At 36.2% G+C, this 21,218-nt stretch overlaps 2 protein-coding genes and 1 pseudogene across 2 annotated transcripts; 1 reads left to right on the top strand and 2 right to left on the bottom strand.

Annotated features, from left to right (window-relative positions):
• Positions 1-2,347: 2,347 nt before the first annotated feature.
• Positions 2,348-9,885, top strand: LOC120186779 (annotated as a pseudogene).
• A 12-nt stretch (positions 9,886-9,897) lies between these two features.
• Positions 9,898-19,683, bottom strand: LOC120186780 (kinesin-like protein KIN-10C). Its single transcript, XM_039190632.1, has 19 exons — positions 19,654-19,683; positions 14,734-14,736; positions 14,413-14,602; positions 14,158-14,323; positions 13,563-13,766; positions 13,255-13,468; positions 12,948-13,153; positions 12,619-12,851; positions 12,487-12,541; positions 12,318-12,374; positions 12,183-12,230; positions 11,961-12,044; positions 11,791-11,875; positions 11,368-11,699; positions 11,247-11,293; positions 10,673-10,694; positions 10,515-10,583; positions 10,125-10,163; positions 9,898-10,030 (listed from the first exon to the last, which is right to left on the bottom strand). Exons 3-19 carry the CDS (start codon positions 14,562-14,564, stop codon positions 9,986-9,988), a joined length of 2,058 nt encoding a protein of 685 aa, XP_039046563.1. The 5' UTR covers positions 14,565-14,602; positions 14,734-14,736; positions 19,654-19,683; the 3' UTR covers positions 9,898-9,985.
• LOC120186778 lies at positions 17,147-20,210 on the bottom strand. Its single transcript, XM_039190631.1, has 6 exons — positions 19,939-20,210; positions 18,676-19,489; positions 18,276-18,334; positions 17,900-18,028; positions 17,670-17,805; positions 17,147-17,576 (listed from the first exon to the last, which is right to left on the bottom strand). The coding sequence occupies exons 2-6, from the start codon at positions 19,378-19,380 to the stop codon at positions 17,241-17,243; spliced, it is 1,365 nt and encodes a 454-aa protein (XP_039046562.1). The 5' UTR covers positions 19,381-19,489; positions 19,939-20,210; the 3' UTR covers positions 17,147-17,240.
• Positions 20,211-21,218: the final 1,008 nt, after the last annotated feature.

Below are 21,218 nucleotides of genomic sequence, written 5' to 3'. Positions count from 1 at the left end.
CGGCCTCCACCGCTCTACGAAGGCAGAAATCAGGTATGGCTCTATCTTACAGTGACCCTGATATCTACCTATGTAACCGAATCCAGCCTCTACTAAATACGGCAAGACACGACTGGGTATCACTAATTTAAGATTCCTAATAAAATGATCTAATACACGGTCCTTCTCCTAAAAATAAATAATTACAAAAATTAATTCTTTATATAATAATCATGCATTAAATGAATCAACTAATTATTACTAATAATTTAAATTAAATTAAAACATTAAAATGTTACCGTATCAACAAAATGTCGAGATATTTAATTCTTAATCTAATAATCATTCATTAAATAAATCAACTAAATATTACTAATAATTTAAATTAAATTAAAACATTAAAATGTTACCGTATCAGCAAAGTGTAGAGATATATGATTTCTATCCGAACGAAGTAGACTGCCTTCCATTATATATCTGCAAAAGAATTATATTAGCAAAATATTAAATAAAGTAAAAACATAATAGTAAAAATATTATAAAATATACCTTAAAAAGAGAGTATTTGAGAGAAATTTAGAGAATTTGAGAGAATTTGATGTGATAAAAGTGATTGAGGATGGGGGTATTTATAGGGAGGATGGAGACGAGAAGGGTTGGTAATTAGGGGTATAGTGCGCCCCCTGCACCGCGCTATACCCCACGTGTCAGATATCCAGGTATATCACGGATCAGGGGGAGCGCTATACCCACGTGACGCCAAATCAACATATAGCACGGTGCAGGGCGCGCGCTTTCCTGATAAGGGTGTTAGATCGAAAAATATACTCTGACCGATATTAGATCAATAATAATACCGATCATCAGTGATATACCGAAAAAATAGCCTAAATACTAAGAGGTGACGTGGAATATTTTTGTGGCAATTGATCGTCGAGGGACGCGAACTTGAGAAACAAGGCAAAAATCCACACTCAATATTATTTATTTCAAACTTATTTCAAAATATATTTATCTTATTTATTTATAAAATGATTGTTCATATACTGAACATATAATTTATTTAAAAATATTATGTTAAAAACATCAACTATAAATCAAATAATAAAAAATTTAATATTTTAATTAGTGCTCAAATCGTTATGTCAAGATCGTTGTATGAAAGTATTCAATTTACATCCGGATCTGGTTGACACACAATTGATATATAATTTATTTATATTTAGGGATGATAGATGGGTACATTTTCGCAGATTCTACATTGTACCCTTTCAACCGAGCGAAGATGGATATAAATTTAATGAGTCGGAGACAAGTATAAATGTAAAAAATTATATCTTGTATGGATAGTGAGTAGATAATAAGTTACCCACTTTAGATTCGTACGTCTCACATCTACCCGTTTGATATCCATAATTATATTATCTTGTGTCCAAATGGTTATGTCTCACCGGTATAAACATGTATATGTTTCATGGATTGTTGTTTTTATTTGTTATTGTTATAGTAATTTCAGAACTCGATATATAAAAAGAGATATTATAGACAAACGAATAATGGTATGCACTTTCATATATTAATCAGCTACTAGAACCTTATGTATTTATATAGATCATATTCACACTAGTAGATTAATAGGCCATTTTGAAATATAACTTTGGGTCTGGTTAGTTTTCTTAGGGATAAGTATTTTTACTTGACCTAATATGATAGGTTTTTTTTTTTAATTTTGAGTCAAATTAAATTTTTTAAAGATAAGTTTGGGAAAAATATTTAATCGAACCCTACCTGAAAATAACAGTATACTTGACTTTTATATATTTAGGAATAATTGTTATAGCTATATATTTATTTTACATAATAAAAATGAGAATTTTTTTATATATTCGGGTAAGATTGAGTAAGTATTTTTACTTTTAAAATTAAATTGAGTTTTGAGTTAGATTAAACTTCTTTAAATCCAGATCGAGTCACGAATGAAAAGATGTTATATTCAAATCAAGTTTGAGTGGACTATAAACCCAACCTAGCTCACAATCATACTTAAGTTCATTACACGATATTTATTTTTTGAAAAAAGAAATCAAATTGTGGTATTTATTTTACTAAAGATTGATTATTTTTTACATTTTGTAATGTAAATTTGTAATTTTAACGTTATCGGAGAAGGATAATGGTGGACTAAAAAGTGACAACTTCTTAAAATTTCAAGGATCAAACTGATTAAAATTATTATTCAGGAGCCAATGTGAGAAAAGTTGCCAACTTTGGGGGGCAAATATGGATTTAAACATAGTGACATTTAACTAATCCCCGCCAAAACCCGGTCTCCATGTATTATTCTCCCACCTGACCTCCTTTGAAGTGTCCGTTTGACTGGTAGCTTTTAAAGAATCTTGCTTCCCTCCATTCCTGATCCATCTCCCTTTCTCACCACAAACCCTAAGTTTCTTCTGTCTATGGACCATGGAAGCCACCGCAGGTCCTTCATCGGAAATCTCTATCAACGGTCTCGATTTTTCCTTGTTAAAAGTTTCAAAGTTTGGCAACCAACTTTGGAAAATGTTTTTTTCAAAGTTTGGTAAATGTTTCTTTGAAAATGTTTTTCAAAGTTTGGTAAAATTTTGGTAGATGTTTGTTGAAAATAGGAATGGGTAAATTCACTTTAGTCATTGCACTTTAGGGTATTTTCAAAGATTAGTCCCTAAGTTTCTACTATAAATACCCTTACCCATTTAGCTTCAAAATCATCCCAAAACATTTCTTTCTTCCTATACTAGAGAGCTTTCTTGTGAGTAGTGAGTGTTTTGTAAACACCTGTAAATTTTCTCTCTTAGTAAAAGATCTGCAGCAGCCCGGAGACGTAAGTACAATTGGCTGAACTCCGTTATCAATTTTCGGGTATTATTTTTCCGCTTTTATTTCGCATTCTCACTAATCTGGTTATAGGGAAATTACTTGCACTCGGTTTATTTTCCTAACAACTGGTATCAGAGCTTTTGGTTATGAATTTTGTCAAATTTTCTGCGAGGTTACTATTTATTACTATTCACGTGAATAGTGAATTTCGTGAATAGTGAAATTCGGTCGGCAATACGAGTTTGTCGACGGTGGTGTTCTAATACACGGTGATTCGCAAGAATTGTCAGAAACGATCCAAACGAAGCCAGATTCGAGTGGGAGCGATGGCTGCAGACGAAGGGAAGGTGAAAATTGAAAAGTTCGATGGTGCGGACTTTGGCTTTTGGAAGATGCAGATTGAAGATTTTTTGTACCAGAAAAATCTATATCAACCTCTCTCAGGAAAACAACCAGAGGGCATGAAGGATGAAGATTGGGCTCTTCTCGACAGACAAGCCCTCGGAGTTATCCGACTGACGTTATCCCGCAATGTTGCTTTTAACATAGCAAAGGAAAAGACCACGGCGGGTCTTATGGCGGCTCTCTCCAGTATGTACGAGAAGCCATCGGCCTCAAACAAAGTTCATTTGATGAGGCGATTATTCAATTTGCGGATGGCGGAAGGGGCATCGGTGGCACAACACCTAAATGAACTCAACACAATCACAACCCAGTTGAGTTCAGTGGAAATTGAGTTCGATGATGAAGTTCGAGCTTTAATTCTCTTATCATCTCTACCAGACAGTTGGAATGCTACTGTTAAAGCAGTCAGCAGTTCGTCGGGAAACAGCAAATTAAAATTCGACGATGTTCGGGATCTGGTATTGAGTGAAGAAATTCGACGAAGAGAATCGGGTGAAGCATCAACCTCCTCAGCCTTACACACGGAGTCTAGAGGGAGAACTTCAGAAAGAAATTCAAATCGTGGCAGATCAAAATCTAGAAGGGGCAAATCAAGAACAGGAAATAAAGATTTTACCTGTTATAATTGCGGCAAAAAGGGTCACTTCAAAAGAGATTGCCGAGCACCGAAGAAAATACCGGCGCACAGGAATCTGCCAACATGACGGAGGAGACAGGTGATGCCATGATTTTAAGCATCAACAGTCCGATTGAATCATGGATCTTGGATTCAGGGGCATCTTTCCACTCCACCCCATGCCGAGAAATCATGGAGAACTATGTCAGTGGTGATTTTGGGAAGGTTCATCTAGCTGATGATGAAACCTTGAAGATCGTCGGAAAAGGAGACATCCGACTAAAGCTGCCAAACCAGACCACCTGGAAGCTGACAGGAGTGAGACATATTCCTGGCCTCAAAAGAAATCTGATTTTTGTTGGGCAGCTTGATGGAGAAGGATATAGTACAACTTTTTCAGGCTGTGAATGGAAGATTACCAAAGGAGCACTCGTCATTGCTCGTGGTAAGAAGACCGGTACTCTCTATGTAACCTCAAATTTAGAGAATATCATTGCAGTAGCAGATGCTGATGGAAAATCAAACCTATGACACCAAAGGCTCGGCCATATGAGCGAGAAAGGAATGAAGATACTTCTGTCAAAAGGGAAGCTGCCGGATCTAAAGAATGTAGATGTCGGACTATGCGAGGATTGCATCTTTGGAAAACAAAAGAAAGTCAGTTTTACAAAGATTGGCAAGACTCCCAAGGCAGAAAGGTTAGAATTGGTTCATACTGATGTATGGGGACCATCCCCTATTCCATCTCTTGCAGGCTCACTATATTATGTCACCTTCATCGATGATTCAACAAGGAAGGTGTGGGTTTATTTTCTGAAGAAGAAATCAGAAGTCTTTGATACCTTCAGAAAATGGAAGGCCATTGTGGAAAATGAGACTGGTTTGAAAGTCAAGCGGTTGAGGTCTGACAATGGAGGAGAGTACAGAGACAGTAGTTTCAGAGATTTCTGCGCAAACAATGGGATCAAGATGGAGACAACAGTTCCCATAACACCGCAGCAGAATGGCGTAGCAGAGCGCATGAACAGAACTCTGAATGAACGTGCCAGAAGCATGAGGATACATGCCGGATTGCCCAAATTTCTATGGGCTGAAGCTATCAACACTGCAGCTTACCTGATCAACCGTGGGCCCTCAGTTCCTTTGGATGGCGGAATACCAGAGGAAGCTTGGAGCAAGAAAGAAATAAACCTTTCACACTTAAGAGTGTTTGGTTGTATTTCTTATGTACACATAAACTCTGCTGAAAGAAGTAAACTTGATGCCAAGTCCAACAAATACGTCTTTGTTGGTTACGGTGGTGATGAGTTCGGTTACCGGTTTTGGGACTACGAAAATCGAAAGATCATCAGAAGCAGAGACGTCATTTTCAATGAAAATGTGATGTACAAAGATAGGTCAATCGCAGAATCAAGTAATACCGAAGCTGAAACAAAGGAATTTGCTGAGTTCGAGGATATTTCTGGAAATGATGTTCAGATCAATCCTGAAGCAGTTCAAGAAGAACCACACACACCAGAACTGAGACGCTCCTCCAGAATTCCTAAACCAACCCAACGGTATTCGCCTTCTTTGCACTATTTGTTGCTGACTGACAATGGTGAACCAGAGTGCTATGATGAAGCAATGCAGGTGGAGGATTCAGTCAAGTGGGAGTCTTCCATGAAAGATGAGATGGACTCGCTTATGTCAAATCAGACTTGGGAATTAGCTGAATTACCACCAGGCAAGAAAGCGCTCCATAACAAGTGGATTTACAGGATCAAAGAAGAACATGATGGGAGAAAACGCTACAAAGCAAGATTGGTTGTCAAAGGTTTTCAGCAAAAAGAAGGTATTGACTACAATGAAATTTTCTCTCCAGTCGTAAAACTGTCTACAATCAGACTGGTGTTGAAAATTGTAGCTGCGGAGAATTTACATCTCGAGCAGTTAGATGTAAAGACAGCTTTCCTTCATGGTGATTTGGAGGAAGAGATCTATATGAGGCAGCCAGAAGGCTTCATAGAGGCAGGCAAGAAAAACATGGTATGCAGGTTGAAGAAGAGCTTGTATGGTTTAAAACAAGCTCCTAGACAGTGGTACAAGAAGTTCGATAGTTTCATGAGTAGCAGTGGTTTTAACAGATGCCAAGCAGATCATTGTTGCTACATCAAGAGGTTCGACAATAGTTTCATTATTTTATTGTTGTACGTTGATGACATGCTCGTTGCAGGCTCAAACATGCAAGAGATCATAAACTTGAAGCAAAAATTGTCGAAGCAGTTTGCTATGAAGGATCTAGGCGCTGCAAAGCAGATTCTTGGGATGAGGATCAAGAGAGACACAAAGTCGGGGACTTTGATGTTATCGCAGGCTGAGTACATCAACAAAGTACTCTCCAGGTTCAACATGCAAGATGCTAAACCAGTAAGTACACCTTTAGGTGTTCATTTCAGACTCTCCAAAGACCAATCACCAAAGACGGAGGAAGAACGTGCACACATGGTGAAGGTGCCGTATGCCTCAGCAATTGGAAGTCTGATGTATGTCATGGTTTGTACCAGACCAGATATTGCTCATGCAGTGGGAGCTGTTAGCAGGTACATGAATAATCCGGGCAAGGTACACTGGGAAGCAGTCAAATGGATCCTCAGATATCTGCGGGTACCACAAACAAAGCACTTTGTTTCAAAGGTGGAGATATGATACTGACAGGCTATGTAGATGCTGACTTAGCCGGAAATGTCGACATCAGAAGGAGCACTACAGGGTATGTCTATACTCTAGGAGGAACTGCAGTGAGTTGAGTTTCTCAACTACAGAAGATAGTTGCTCTCTCCACAACTGAAGCATAATATGTCGCTGTTACGGAAGCCAGCAAGGAGATGGTTTGGCTCCAAAGTTTCTTGGAAGAGTTAGGCAAGAAACAAGAAAACAATATCTTGTATTGCGACAGTCAAAGTGTTATCCATCTAGCAAAGAATCCGTCTTTTCATTCCAGGACAAAGCACATACAATTGAGATATCATTTTATCCGGTCTCTTCTGGAAGATGGGATTTTGAAACTTGAAAAGATTAGTGGAGCTCAAAATCCGGCAGACATGTTGACAAGACGGTGACTACGGACAAACTGAAGTTGTGTTCAGCTTCAGTTGGCATGCTAGAATAACAAGACCAGACATGCTGCTGCATTGATCGAGGTGTGAAGACATATTAAAATCAGTCTTCAAGTGGGAGATTGTTAAAAGTTTCAAAGTTTGGCAACCAACTTTGGAAAATGTTTTTTTCAAAGTTTGGTAAATGTTTCTTTGAAAAATGTTTTTCAAAGTTTGGTAAAATTTTGGTAGATGTTTGTTGAAAATAGGAATGGGTAAATTCACTTTAGTCATTGCACTTTAGGGTATTTTCAAAGATTAGTCCCTAAGTTTCTACTATAAATACCCTTACCCATTTAGCTTCAAAATCATCCCAAAACATTTCTTTCTTCCTATACTAGAGAGCTTTCTTGTGAGTAGTGAGTGTTTTGTAAACACCTGTAAATTTTCTCTCTTAGTAAAAGATCTGCAGCAGCCCGGAGACGTAAGCACAATTGGCTGAACTCCGTTATCAACTTTCGGGTATTATTTTTCCGCTTTTATTTCGCATTCTCACTAATCTGGTTATAGGGAAATTACTTGCACTCGGTTTATTTTCCTAACATTCCTCCGATTCACCGATCTCCGATCATGATCTCCTCGCCCAACTCGAATCTCTCCGATCCAAATCTTCATCAATGGAGGAGAATCTGCGCCTCCTCCAGCAACAAAGAGACGAAGTCATTGCTCAAGTCTTTAACGGAGAAAGTCCACGACTTGTCACTCGAGGGAGACTTTCTTCGGCGTCAAATCGAGGAATTCGACGTCACTTTGAGAGAAAACGAAGAAGGTTTCGTTCGAAAGATCGACAAGTAATCGGAAGCAAAGCTAGAACTAGAGAAAAAGCTTCAACTTTCTAGAAGGGAAATCGAAGAGTTTGAATCCGGAACTAAAGTCAGAAATGAGGTACTTGTAAAAAGCTTGGATTCAATCCGGTCGGTGAAGGAAATTTTGGTCTAACTTATCGAAATTTTGAACGACGGAAAGAAAGTGACGGTGAATGTTGATAGTGAGAACGAGAAAACGCAATTAGACGATGAAGAACTGAGGGTTTTTTCGAGAGAAATTACCTCTGTTTTGAAGCTTGCGAGTGAAGCTGACTCGATGCAAATGAGTTTAAGGAAGCAAGAAAGAAGGAAAAGAGGGAACTGGAGAGCAACGTCGTGAGCTTAACAGAGGAGAAACGAGACATCAATAGCTTGTTGAGGATCGCATTGGTGGAGAAAGAGGCAGTGGAGAAGAGTTTGAATAAGTTAAAGGGGAACAATGAGCAAAAGAGGGTGGCATTTTTACATAATGCAGAACGAGGGTTGCAGAGACTCGGGTTCGGGTTTATGATGGGAAGCGGAAGCAACGACCACGCCATCGAGAGTTCCGGTCCCGGGGCCTTTAGTACCACTAGTCCACTACTACTCCGGGGACTAAATCAGATAATAGTGAGTGCGAAGAGGAGATTGTTAGCCTGGTAAGTTCAAGTTCACTATATCTCGTTTGCATTGACACATTAGTTCACATGGATGCTTCAATTTAGCAGTTCAATTGAACCTAAAATTCATACGGATCAAGAACTCATGATCCTTAACTTGTTTGTCATGCGGCTTGAAAGCTTAATTTTCATGGATTTTCAAACTTAAAATGCATTTGTACAATAGATAGATAAATTTGCAACAAGCAAAGTGTCGTAACTTCTGTCTTCAACAGGCCTCCACGGTGGAGAAGATAATGAAGAATCTAAGACTTGAAATTTCTCAGTTACGAAGATCTTTGGAGGAATCTAGGTATTTGATTAATGTTTGCAACTATTGTTTATGTTATCCTAACTTTTAATTTTCTTGTAAACTACGTATTTAGTCACTCACTCATTCCCGCAATTCTATTTTAGTCGTCCAACTAATTTTTAAAAGATTTGCGTCCAGCAAATATCCTGATATGAATACGAGAATATGATTACCTATTCTTTCGTTGCTATGTTAGGTCCGATATGTTAGGTCCGATAATGAGCGACTTCATAGTCTTGCAGAGAAACAAGCAAGAAAAATCGAAGAAAACACACTGTACATTAAAGAATTGGAAGAGAGGAGAATTTTTTTTAGCTAAACATGTTAGCATCTGCCTTTTTTTCTGCTTCCATTGGATCTGTTACTCTTCATATGTACTTGCCTTATTATTTTCATGAAAATTTAATCTTTATACGGTCGAGGAACTCTTGATGGAAATAAAAGAAACCGAAGCAGATGTTGCTAGATGGAGGCAAGCTTGTAGAAGCTGGAAAAAAGAGGTTGAAGAGCGGGACAAACTGGTACGTAGTTCTATTCGATTGGGTTTAAAATGATTTCACCCGATCCAAAACATGACTTAATTTTTGGGTACCTGACCTGATATATATAGTTGTGAGAGTAGCATAGATCATCTTTATTTCTATCTTAAATAGACTCTTAAAAATGACATCGAAATTAATTGGAGTTTGTTGAGATAAAACCCAACAGCATTGATGTTTGATTAGATTGTCACTTTGAAGCAAGAATTGGACAAAACAAAGCTCTGGGAATATCCAATGGCAAGCTAAAGCTGAAAGAAGAACTTGCAGCTGCTGTTATAGCTGCACAGGCAGCTGCAGAGCAGTCTCTGTAGCTGGCCGAAAGCAGAGCCGCTGGACTTCGTGAGCGGATGGAGGAGTTAACAAAACAATTAGAAGAAGCAGAGGGCAAAGAAAGGATCCGCCGGAAGCTGAGGCACTTTTGCTGGCCGTGGCAAGTCCTAAAACTGAATATCACCAACAATACCAATACTAGAGCTCAGAATGTTAAACACATGCCGCAAGAAATGCAGGTTTTGCTTTAATAACACCAGCTAATTGTAGATGTATCTTGTCACACGATTGTGTGTAAAGAAGAATATTCGAGTGAAAAGCACAGTAAAAGTAAAATACTCATAATAACAGAACAGGTAGGATTTTGCAAATTGGCAACTTCAAGTTGCATGCTGAAACTTGAAATCCATCCTTGATAGGCTAACTGAACAGCCCTCCCATTTCCTTTCTTATTATTCCTTTGATCTGAATATATAAGAAAAACGACAAATAAAGAAAGATCGAACAAACAAAAGATATATATATATATATATATATATATATGAAAAAGGAAATATACCTGTTTTTCTGACATGCCGATTTCTTTCAAATCGTCAAGCTGAGAAATAATAATTTTAGTTATTAAAGTAAATAAATTGCAAAATAAACCTTTTCAAAATATAACAAACAAGCCATAAACCAGCCAATAGGATGTATTCGATTCGGTTGGAGTTTTTCCTAAAAGATGAATCGAATCATACTATACATAATTTTTAAAAATAAAACTGAATCGAATTGTGAAGTAAGATTTCTATACCGAACTAAAACTTAACCACAAAATAAAAAAAAATGAAACAAACTGTACATTTTGATCTAGAATCAATTTATTAAATTTCTCGATTTCGTTACTCAATCCTACCGCAAAATAAACTATGAAAATTGATTTAATGCTATTGACGGTGGTTCTTACATCCTGAAAAGGCTCTGGTGATTCTTCACGAAGTTCAAGAATGTATGTAGCTCTTTTTTCTCCAATTCCCTTGAATATAATAAAAAAGAAAGAGACTCATAATTAATTTAATTACCATAATTGCAAATCAAATTAGGATTATAATTATATGCTCTCACCTTCAATCTTTTCAAGTCTTCTCTGTTGATAGGAAAATAAGAAAAAGATTTTATTAGTTTATCAATAATATTGAAAGTGAATTTCAAATAATATAGTAGAAATTAGATTTTTTTAATCATTTAACATTACAAATAATAAATATTAAATATTATAATATCTAGATTTTTTATGGATATTTCTACAAATCTACTATTTATATATTATTATAGAGTATTCTTAATATATATATATATAACTAAGATGTTATCAACAATCCAATTACCACTAGAATTTATAAATAGAGGTAAGTTTTATCATTGTAGTAAGAATGAAAAGTGGGAAAAGAGTGTAAAAAATGTGAGTTAACTTAGAGGTAGACAAGAGAAAAGTAGTGGGTGTAAGGGTGTAATATATTTCTTTAGGATTTGCATCGACTTCTAACATATCATATTGTACAACTTAGTCTTTCAAACACAAGTAGAGACACCTACAAGAATTACAAACTTAAAGGTAATATCACAAACCTTGCATAATTAAAGGATCACTTAGAAAGTTTTAGCCAATTGTTTATGGAAGTTCAAAAAATGTACTTACTTGCTAGCTGTGTTTAAGAATCTAAGATATTCATCGACAAGAGAGTTCTGCGATAAAAAAGAGTAATTAGAAAATCAGTAAGCTTATATAGATAGTAAAGTTTCATTACGTTAGAATCTACCTTCATTCTAGAACTACGAGCACTGAATGCTTTCCACGGACTGCAACTGTTAATTGCAATGTCTGATTTGTCATTAGCTAGTAATCTTGGTTCTGGAGTTCTCGGAGTTTCCGGCTCCAAAATTTCTGTTGGGACTTCACTATCAGTTGGAAAATCAATTTTCGACGGAATATCAATTTTTGACAGAATATCTATGCTCGACGGAGTTGAGGAATAAAGCAATTTCAGATTTTTAGACAACTCCTGCAATCTTGTGCTAATCGGGGGCAATTCATCCTTGCTCTCATCCTTGTCAACAAGTGCAAGGGTATTTTCCTTGTCTTTGGCTGAATCTGTTAAATAAACGAATCGAGTTATGCACAATAACGTGTTATCCTTATTATTGTCTATGAAAACAATTTTTCAACTTAACAAGCTTATTACCTGCTCCAACAAAAGAAAGTGCCTCACAGTTGCTATCAATTTTTGGAGTAGCTTTATCATGATTATTCTCATCAGTCACATTAACCTTTAGAATTAAATAACAATTTCAGCAGTAAGTATCCTCCTTGTCCATTTAAACAAGCATTTAAACACAATTTCTAGTTAATCACCTTGTCTGGTAACATGGTTTCTTTTGTAGCCTTAACTAGCATATCACTTTCTTCTGCACTAGAAAATTGCAAGGGGTAATGATCCTAAAAAGGAGAAAAAAACTATTAAACGAAAAAAAAATATCATTGATATCAAGGAATAAGATTTGAACTAATTATCAATTCTAAATGTTAAAAGTCTAATAAACTAAGAAACCAAAAAGTTCTAAGAAAGAGTTTTACCTCTGTAAAAGATCCTACTGCTTCTGAAATACCTGACGATTGCCTTTCCTGCGCAATATGAAGAAAGATTACCAATCAGAAAAAGGTTTAGAAAATGATTCACATTCTTAGATTAATGAATACGAAAAATGTTACCTCTTCCTGCTTGGCATGTTCAGTAACAGATGAGACAATTTCTAATGTCAAGCTTTCCTGCATTCAGATTTAGGAGCCTTATTATTAAATGAACCTTAATTTCATCATATTAAATGTTTTATTTTCTTAATTTTACTAGTGTGAGCTGAGCAAATACGAAATACAATACCTCCTGAGATGCCTTCTTAGATTTGATTGAATTGCATGTTTCATCAAAAAGTTTCCTTCAAATTAGAAAAAACAAAATGATGAAACCTTCAAATTATGAAAATGTTATAGAAAGAGATATATCATCACATACCTTCCTTTGATAGTTGAAGCCTTGACATTTGCTTTGTTTGCCAAAAATCTCGATCGTGTTCCAATTTGTTTTGTCTTGATTGCAGAAGCTGTCTTGCTTGAAGAAGAAAGCATTGTAGGTTCTACCATGCTTTTAGTTTTCTTTGTGGAGTTGGGTATAATCTTATTGGCGCCTTTATAAGAACGAGAAGCCAATTTTACCATGTACAACGAATCTTGGCAATAGGATGAATTCTACGCTCAAAGAAGTTAAAATGTCAATGTAAATTGCAAACAAATTATGAGAAAAGCAAGAGGTTCTTTTAACAAATCTGAAATTGAAAATCTCACCAAGCAAGTGATCATCAATATCTTATTCATCCCTCCCAACGAGTCGCGCAGCATTCGAGTTAGTTTACTTTCACGATAAGGGACATGGCTCTCATTGGCATTTAAAGCATAAACAACATTATGTAAGGCATATATGGACTTATTAATTATATTATTCTCTTGGAGATTAACACCATCGGTGCTTTTCTTTCTACCATCCTCATAACCTGGTAAATCCAATAACAGCTAGAGAATAAAAATGGATACTTTTAAGTCATAACAGGAAAAATATAACAAAATAATTGACCATATAATCAAAATTTGAAACCTGATAAGTCAACAAAATTCATCTTCCCAAGAGGAAGTGCATAAGATTGCTCGTCCCGAAATACATGAATGATTAAGCCTTTGTGACTTCTCTGATGAGGTTCAGCGATCATCTTCTCAGATTGTTTGTGTGAATTTTGGCTCGAAAGATGTTTATGTGAATTCTGACTCGAAAAATATAGTTTTTGAAATTCTTCAATGGACTTCACAGGAATCTGTAGAAAGAAATGAATCAGCTTATGAAACTAAAGGTAAGCTAAATAAATTAGAGAAACTTTGCTTCTAAAAACAACATAGATTATAACTTGCCTGAGAAAGTCCTTTAAGTTGAATTTTGCCACGAGCAACATCCTCCCACACTAAAACTTCATGCCTATTTGGATCTAAAAGATCATAAGCATGGTCTTTCAAAATCTCATAACATGATATGGAAATTAACTTGCCACCTCTCTCTGCCATCGAAAGGATTTCAACCATGGCTAGTACAGCTAAACCCGGTTTTGCTTCCCAACCCTTCAAAATTTAAAATTTCATAAATGAAAAAAATATACTCAAACATTATCAGATATATATATACATAACTACCTAATGTCATGTTTGGGAGAATGAATTTGAAATTTTGGATTTGAATTTCATTTTCTACATCAAAAAATGAAATGCTTAACTTGTAGATAACTTAGTTAGGTTTTAATGTAATATACATTTTAAACCTATAAAAAAGAATGAATTTATCTAATTCATATATTCTTTGGAAATTTCAAATTCACTGCTTGACAGCCATACAACAAATCTATAGATTGGAAAAATACAATTTACATCATTTTCTAGATTCAAATCTAAATTTAAAATCTAAAGTCACTAATGCTACCTAATAGCAATTTAAAGAAGAAGAAGAAAAAATTACCTGAATTGTAAAAGTCTTTCCACTGCCTCTTGCTCCAGAAGCAATGACTGTGGCATTACAACCACTAAAAACATCTTCAACAAGTGGCTTTACCTCCCTCGGAAAAATTAAATCATTTCCCTCGCTCCGATCGTAGCAATAATCCAGTTCGTACGACTCTTTCCGACTGCAAATTATCAACAAAATTGGGGGGGGGGGAAACACTATTAGCATACTTTTCTTGCATTCAACTATAAATTTAAAAAAAATAATTACCTTGTCGATTCATCTCCAAAAGAAAGCGTAACAGGTCCCGAATCATCTCCTCTGTGAACTGAAATCCATTTTCCGGAGGCTTCCTGTTCTAGATCTGTGAAGCCTTTGATTTTTGCTATCACTCGAGCCTTTCGACCTTGATTTGGTCCCATCGTAGAAGAACAATCTTTTGCTCACTGAAATTTCTTCTTCAAGCTGAAGAATTTGAGAGTGGCGTAGAGAGAATTGGAGGCTTTGATTTAATTTTTTTTTTTTTTAAATGAGGGAAAGACGTTTAAAGAGAAGGGAGGGAATCGGCCGTTAGGTTTGATTTCAAATTTGGTTGTTCTGGCGCTGGGGCGCTCATCTCCTCTCTTTTACGCTTTTCTTTTTCTTAAACGCTGCGTTTAGACTTAGAACCCAAAAAAAAAGGGCAAAGCACGCTAGAGGTGATTGAGCTATTCTATACGATTATTTTAGTTATTGAACTTTTAAATTATAAAATGATTATTAAATTTTATTGAATTATTATAAAATTGTCATTATTCATCAAACTTTTATGATTATTATATCATTTTATAATAAATACTAATTTTTTGAATATTTTATCTTTTAAAATTTAATAACCAAATGGTTCAACGATCTTCAACAACAACAACAATACCCTATTCCTATATGTAATGGGGTAAGGGGGAGGTAGGGTAGTAGGTTGTCCCCAATGCCAGGTTGAGAGCAACTTCCGTGGAAGACCTCGACAGTCAGACAATTAAAAAAATAAAGATAATATACAATGCATGTATAAATAAATAAATACATAGTTGAACAATCTTCATATGCAGTCTACATATGCGCGTCTGTAATGGGAAGTAATCCCTGCAAATAAATCCCTACGTAAAAATCTCTGCAAATAGACAGAAACGTAAGTCCGGGCTAAATTTAAAAAGAGGAAACAATGAAGAGAATGACATACAATAGTCAGCGATAGCAAGTTACGAGAAGGAATAAAGTTAAATGGATTAAAACCTAAACTAAAGCAACACTACTCCGTTATCCTTTTTCTAAGCCTTCATAAATTCAAATGACAAAAACGTATAAAAAATAGAAGTCATGAAAATTACTACAAATGCTTTAAAAAGAAGACAGAGATGTTACACCCTATTGTTGTGACTCACACTACTCGGCTACCCTAGTCTTAAGTCTTCATGTTTTTCTGTCAGAGGTCATGTCCTCGGTAAGGACTAAATCTTTCAAATCATATCTCAAGCAGTCTACCCACTTCCTCCTTGGTCGACCTCTCCTTCTGGCATCATCGACTATAATCGACTTTACCCTCCTGACCGCATCCGACGGTTGTCGCCTAAGGACAATAGTAAAGTTTTCACTTTATACGTTTTACTATTTTTTTTTCAATCAATTGATCTTAGTATAAAAAAAGTTAAAAAAATAAATTTATCATACAAACTATAAATTTTAGGGTAAAGTACATGAATGGTCCCTCGATTATAGGGTACTATTTTATTAAGTCTCTATACCATTAAAAGTTACAAAACGATCCTCCAACTATAGAGTGTTGCTTTATTGATCCCTCTACCTTCAAAAGTTATAAAATGGGCATCCAACTATTCATTATGTTCCCAACCCATCTTTTTCCATTAAAAATTTAACGGTATTATGAGTTGAACGTTAACTTGTTGTCCGTGATATGATAAAATTTGATCACGTAATCTCAAATGATTATTACATCTCAATCATCATGTTAACATCCAACTTAGATAACCACCAATTTTTTAACGAAAAAGGATAAGTTTGGAACATAATGAATAGTCGGGTGACTATTTTGTAACTTTTGATAGTCAATGAACTCAACAAAGTAACACTCTATAGTCGGAGGATTATTTTATAACTTTTAATAGTCAAATGTCTTAATAAAATAGTAACCTATAGTCGGGGGACTATTTTTATACTTTACCCTAAATTTTATAACACATAAATCTATTCATAGTCCCCAACTTGTGTTCAAGTCAAATGCATGTAAGAACACTCAAAACTTATCGTTCAAAAAAAGAACACTCTTGACTTGTATTTATAGTCTCCAAACCTCTTGAATGTTACAAAAGATTATTATCTGAAAAAAATAATTCAAAATTTTGGTATCTAATTGTACCATTAAAACAATTTTGATACTTAATTGCACATCGATGCAAAAATTATATTAACCTAATTTTGCTTTATCCCAAAGGAAAAACACTTTCTTAAAACTAACATAAACCCAATTTCATTTCCCTATCTCTTCTCTTTGCGCGTTTCCACAGTTTTCTTAACCTACAAACAAGGGATTTTGAGAAGATGGGCGAGAAAGGAGATGATAAAGGGGTGAAGAAGATACAGTCCCCATGCGACGTTGAGGCTTTGAAGAAGTGCTTGCAAGAAAACAACGGGGACTACGTCAAATGTCAATCTCAGATCGAAGCTTTCAAGTCTTCTTGTTCTTTGAAGAAATCAGTTCCTTCCGCGGATTCCGCGAGTAACAGCCGAAGCATTTGATTCCTGGTCTGATAAGAGGTAAATCCATCGATTTTGATCGTAACCCATACTCGCTTCACAGTGTTGCCTTTTTAGCTCTGTTGATCTTTTAAGATTTAGTTTCCGCTCTGTAATTTAAGAAATTTGGGATCTGGGCAAGAACCCAGTTCGAATTTTTCCCATTTTTGTTATGAATCATAGAGTTTAGTTTTGTTTGGTCAATCTAAAAGGATGGGGAATGAATACGAATGAATCAATGAATGTTGTTCATTGCAAACATCATACTGTTTCAAGTCTTATATTGGTGTTACTCCTAAAATTTACAATCACCAGTGATTGGTATGTGATTTCTTGAACACCCTGTGCCTGGATTCATCTTTGTCGAATAAGCCTTCGATCAATTCGTTCCAGCTTTCTTTGTTCTTGCTTCTACTCGATGATCCAAACGACGACTCGCTACTTGATTTATAGGAGTTATCGCCTTCCTCGGATTCGTCGAAAGTTCCGTATTTGGAAGGTGAATAAGCATGGGGAATTGATAATGAAACAGCCCTTTGCAGTGCGGCTCTGTACTCTTGAATGTGTTCTTTTGCCAATGTCTCCTGCCGTTCCATTCTCTGTTTCCCTGGGATCTCCATGATCCTATCTTTCTCCAGCATTAACTAAAGCAAAATCAAGAGGCGTGCAGAGTTTTAATTTCAAAGACTCGGAGAATGTATATATAAATGCATACGGTCTCCGACCTTTAAACTTACATCCATAGCTCTCTGAGCTTCTCTCTCGATCCATATTATAGCATGGTCCGAGGTGGCATTACAAGAAAGAACTATGTGCTCGAACCTTCCGTCCACAGGAACTGCGGTTCTCACAACCGGAGGAAATCTTCCTAATCTGCAAGAGAGATAAAAATTCTTATGCATATAACGAGCGCAGCTTTTCACTACGATGAAATATAGAGAGAGGCACCAGTTGTTCCTCATTATACCTGAAAGGTTTTCGCTCAACAATGTGATAGAGGCGACCGGGTGCATATAGCCTCCTTGGATCTTTAAGCATTTTTTCCTCTGGTATACAAGTATCCGTCATGCATCTCAGACATAGAAGGCATGGCAAACTGTTTAAATCGAGAAAGAAAACAACCGGACGTAAGCATACTTTGATTAGGAACAACAATAACGAAGCTATAACTCTCTTTTCGTTTTCCATATCCTGCCAATAGGCATTGTTTACGGGGAGAAGGGAGAAACCGGAGGACAAGGCATGTGACTGCCTTTAGAAAGCATTTTAGGACGGACACCAGAAGCCTATCAGCTATAAGCAAAATAAAAAAGTTTGAAATGGATGGTGAAGTGCAATTATACCAGAAAAGTGACTTGAAAATGTCTTCTAAAGGCGTGGCTGTTCGCGGCAAGAAGTCATCCTGATGAAGCACCATCCACAGTTCAAATTAAAGACGAATAGTCGGAAACATTTCGCAGATTTCAAATACTATGATTCTCAATTATATCATATCACCAAGTAACATACTCTTAACAAGATGCTTTCAACATTAGGTGATGCTATGTACAAAGAACACAGATTCAAGCTTTACATAGCCACTTGGACTAATATCGTACATATCTAACCTATAACACGATTCCTTCCGGTATCTATGCCACTGTATCGGACATTATCACACCTAAAAACATAATTCATGACTACTTCCAGCTCTATTTTCAGCGAAACATAAGACCAAATGTTAAAGGGTGGAAAAAAACTTGCCTGAAGAACTACAGAATTGATGACATCTGCATATCTGACTGCTAAATTCAACGACATGCACCTTGCAGGCGCAATAGCATAGCAGCTGATCCTCCTCCTGTCAATGTTTCCCAGTTTATCCTGATGCCGGACAACCACCGACGCTAACATGGCTGCTACGCCTGACCCGAGAGAATGTCCTGCAAATGTCAAAGTATAATTCGGATACTCCTCCACAAGTTCCTTCAAAACATCACACTCAGCATCCAAAACCCATCCAGCAGCTTTCAAGAGTCCATTATGAACATATCCACCATCGAATTTCCTTTTACCCAGCTTATTATCCAAAAGCACTTGGTAATCACTTTCTTTCGCCAAATTAAGACCTCTAATGGCAAGGACGATATCAGCATGATCATGATCGAGATATAGTATATACGAAGGAGCCTGTCCCTGAGTGTCTTCATAAGTTTTTCTGACAATTAACCAATCAGGGTTGATCCCATACCCACTCGGGGGTTCCCAAAGGGGATGCCGAATATCATCTTCATAAACAGCTAGAATATAGCGACACATTCGAGGAACAGGCTCAAATTCTTCGGCGGTTGCAAGGCCCCATGTCTCACTGTCATGGCCAGCAGTATGAAGGCACCTTTTCCACACCCAGCGTGCACAAGCCAGACAGTAAACGCACTCGATTAGCGGCAGGCCACATATAATTGACATTGATGCCTACCCTCTAACAGTGACAACAAAGAACACAAAACATCGATGTTTTGCATGCAACGGCGTCGAAACAATAGGTCCCCCAATGTAAGAAATACCAGACAAGAACCTAGAATATTGAAACATGTTAATGATTTGAGAAATGGATGAGATATCAAATCCATATCTGTTAAAGCAACAACAACTGTAACAATTGGAGCAATTAAACAAAGAAATTCAAAGAGAAGGCAACATAACTATGTTGAGTCTGTATCATCTATTTCAACTACTAAGTTCGAGTATTCGAATTCAGCATATCGAATCGATTGCCAGCCATATGCAAACCGAGGCTAGAAATCGGATGAGATCAAGTGCAGAAAATGATTGAAGCGATAAGATTTAGAACAGAATAGCACAAGAATGTGAGTTTAACAGTTCCTCTAAGATGCACCATCAACTGAATATACCAAAATCACTATAAAATATGAACACAGAAACAGTCAAAACAGTAGTCAGGCCAATAAATTAGAATTACTTACACAGCACCATGTGAAGGGTAAAAAAAAACGAAGCACTCACCAGGAGAGAGTAAACGATGGCTACAGAAAAAACTGCATGAATTGATAGTTGTATCGTTAAATCGATCTGGGTCTTTCTAGCATTAGGGTTTCAACGTCATGAGCTACCGAGTGATCACAAATTTATCACTGAATCTGAAGAAAAAAATAACAAAAAGAACCATGTGCAAATGATTAAGAAAAATTTAGAGCAGAAAGAAGAAGAGTTATTAGACTACAACAAATGGAGTTGTAATTTCGAAATTTTTGTTCTCCATGTGCAGACGATCGTTGATAAGAAAATAACAAAAACGACATGGATGGACTTTAATTTATGGAAGGTTTAGGTAGAGATTGGGTAATGCTGAGTTGTATTATGAAGATTTAAACTGACAAGGAAAAAGGTCAGTGTAGTAAGACAAGGCTCATCATTTGTCGGTTTTATAATGATAAAATTAATATCACAATATCACCAAAACTTTTAAAATTATTTCACTTTATTAACTAAATTTTTAATTAATTTAACAGTCATTGTTATTAATAAACATTGACATGACTTTAATTTTTTTATAAAAATAAACTTTTTAAATTAATATCTTTTCGAGTGATAGATCCATAAATAACTTTTAGGGTAAGACATTTATGTAATAATCACATAAATTTTTTATACATGATGATCATAATTAAAATTTCAATGTAGGCACTTATATATTAATCACTTATATATTTAGGGATGGCAACTAAACCCGAATCCGACAGGTTTCGACCCGACCCGATCGGGTCGGATTTTTTTTTAAAAAAAATTGGGTTCGGGTCGGGTCGGGTCGGGTTTTTTTTTTAATACACTGTTCGGGTCGGGTCGGGTTGGGTTTAGGGTAAAAAAATCCGACCCGACCCGAAAAATATATATAATTTTATCTTATATATTTAGGGATAATTACAATAATATCACTCCATATATAATTTTTTTCAATTAAGTCACTGTTTTCATTGAATTAATTTTTTTTTTATTTCGGGTCGGGTCGGGTCGGGTTTTTAAGTCATATATTCGGGTCGGGTCGGGTGAAACATTAAGTTTGTCGGGTCGGGTCGGGTCACGGGTGGAGAACCCTTTCTTCTCGGGTCGGGTGGGGTGGCCCAAAAACCCGACCCGACCCGACCCATTGCCATCCCTATATATATTTGTTAGATCCTTAATGGATCCACTATTAACCATAGCAAAAGTTATTTTTTCGATAAAGAGAGGGGATTGTACTTTTATGTTAATCTCAATGGTGGATTTGACTTTGTTTGGTAAAATGT

This window comes from Hibiscus syriacus, unplaced genomic scaffold, assembly GCF_006381635.1.
Source record: "Hibiscus syriacus cultivar Baekdansim isolate YM2019G1 unplaced genomic scaffold, ASM638163v2 tig00113719_pilon, whole genome shotgun sequence".
Lineage (NCBI taxonomy): Eukaryota > Viridiplantae > Streptophyta > Magnoliopsida > Malvales > Malvaceae > Hibiscus > Hibiscus syriacus.
Note: the sequence above shows the minus strand (reverse complement) of the source record. Positions and strands in the feature narration are given on the sequence as shown.

Bases quoted from the DNA above. Each gene is read 5' to 3' on its own strand.
- LOC120186780 (XM_039190632.1), bottom strand. From the start codon at position 14,564: ATGGGACCAAATCAAGGTCGAAAGGCTCGAGTGATAGCAAAAATCAAA. The intron at 11,700-11,790 runs GTAATAAGCTTG...TTTATTTAACAG, and splicing joins ACTTTCTTTTGTTGGAGCAG to ATTCAGCCAAAGACAAGGAA. The intron at 10,584-10,672 runs GTGAGAGCATAT...ATTATATTCAAG, and splicing joins AAGACTTGAAAAGATTGAAG to GGAATTGGAGAAAAAAGAGC.
- LOC120186778 (XM_039190631.1), bottom strand. From the start codon at position 19,380: ATGTCAATTATATGTGGCCTGCCGCTAATCGAGTGCGTTTACTGTCTG. The intron at 18,029-18,275 runs GTATAATTGCAC...CGATTTAAACAG, and splicing joins ATTTTCAAGTCACTTTTCTG to TTTGCCATGCCTTCTATGTC. The intron at 17,806-17,899 runs GTATAATGAGGA...TCTCTCTTGCAG, and splicing joins GTTGAGCGAAAACCTTTCAG to ATTAGGAAGATTTCCTCCGG.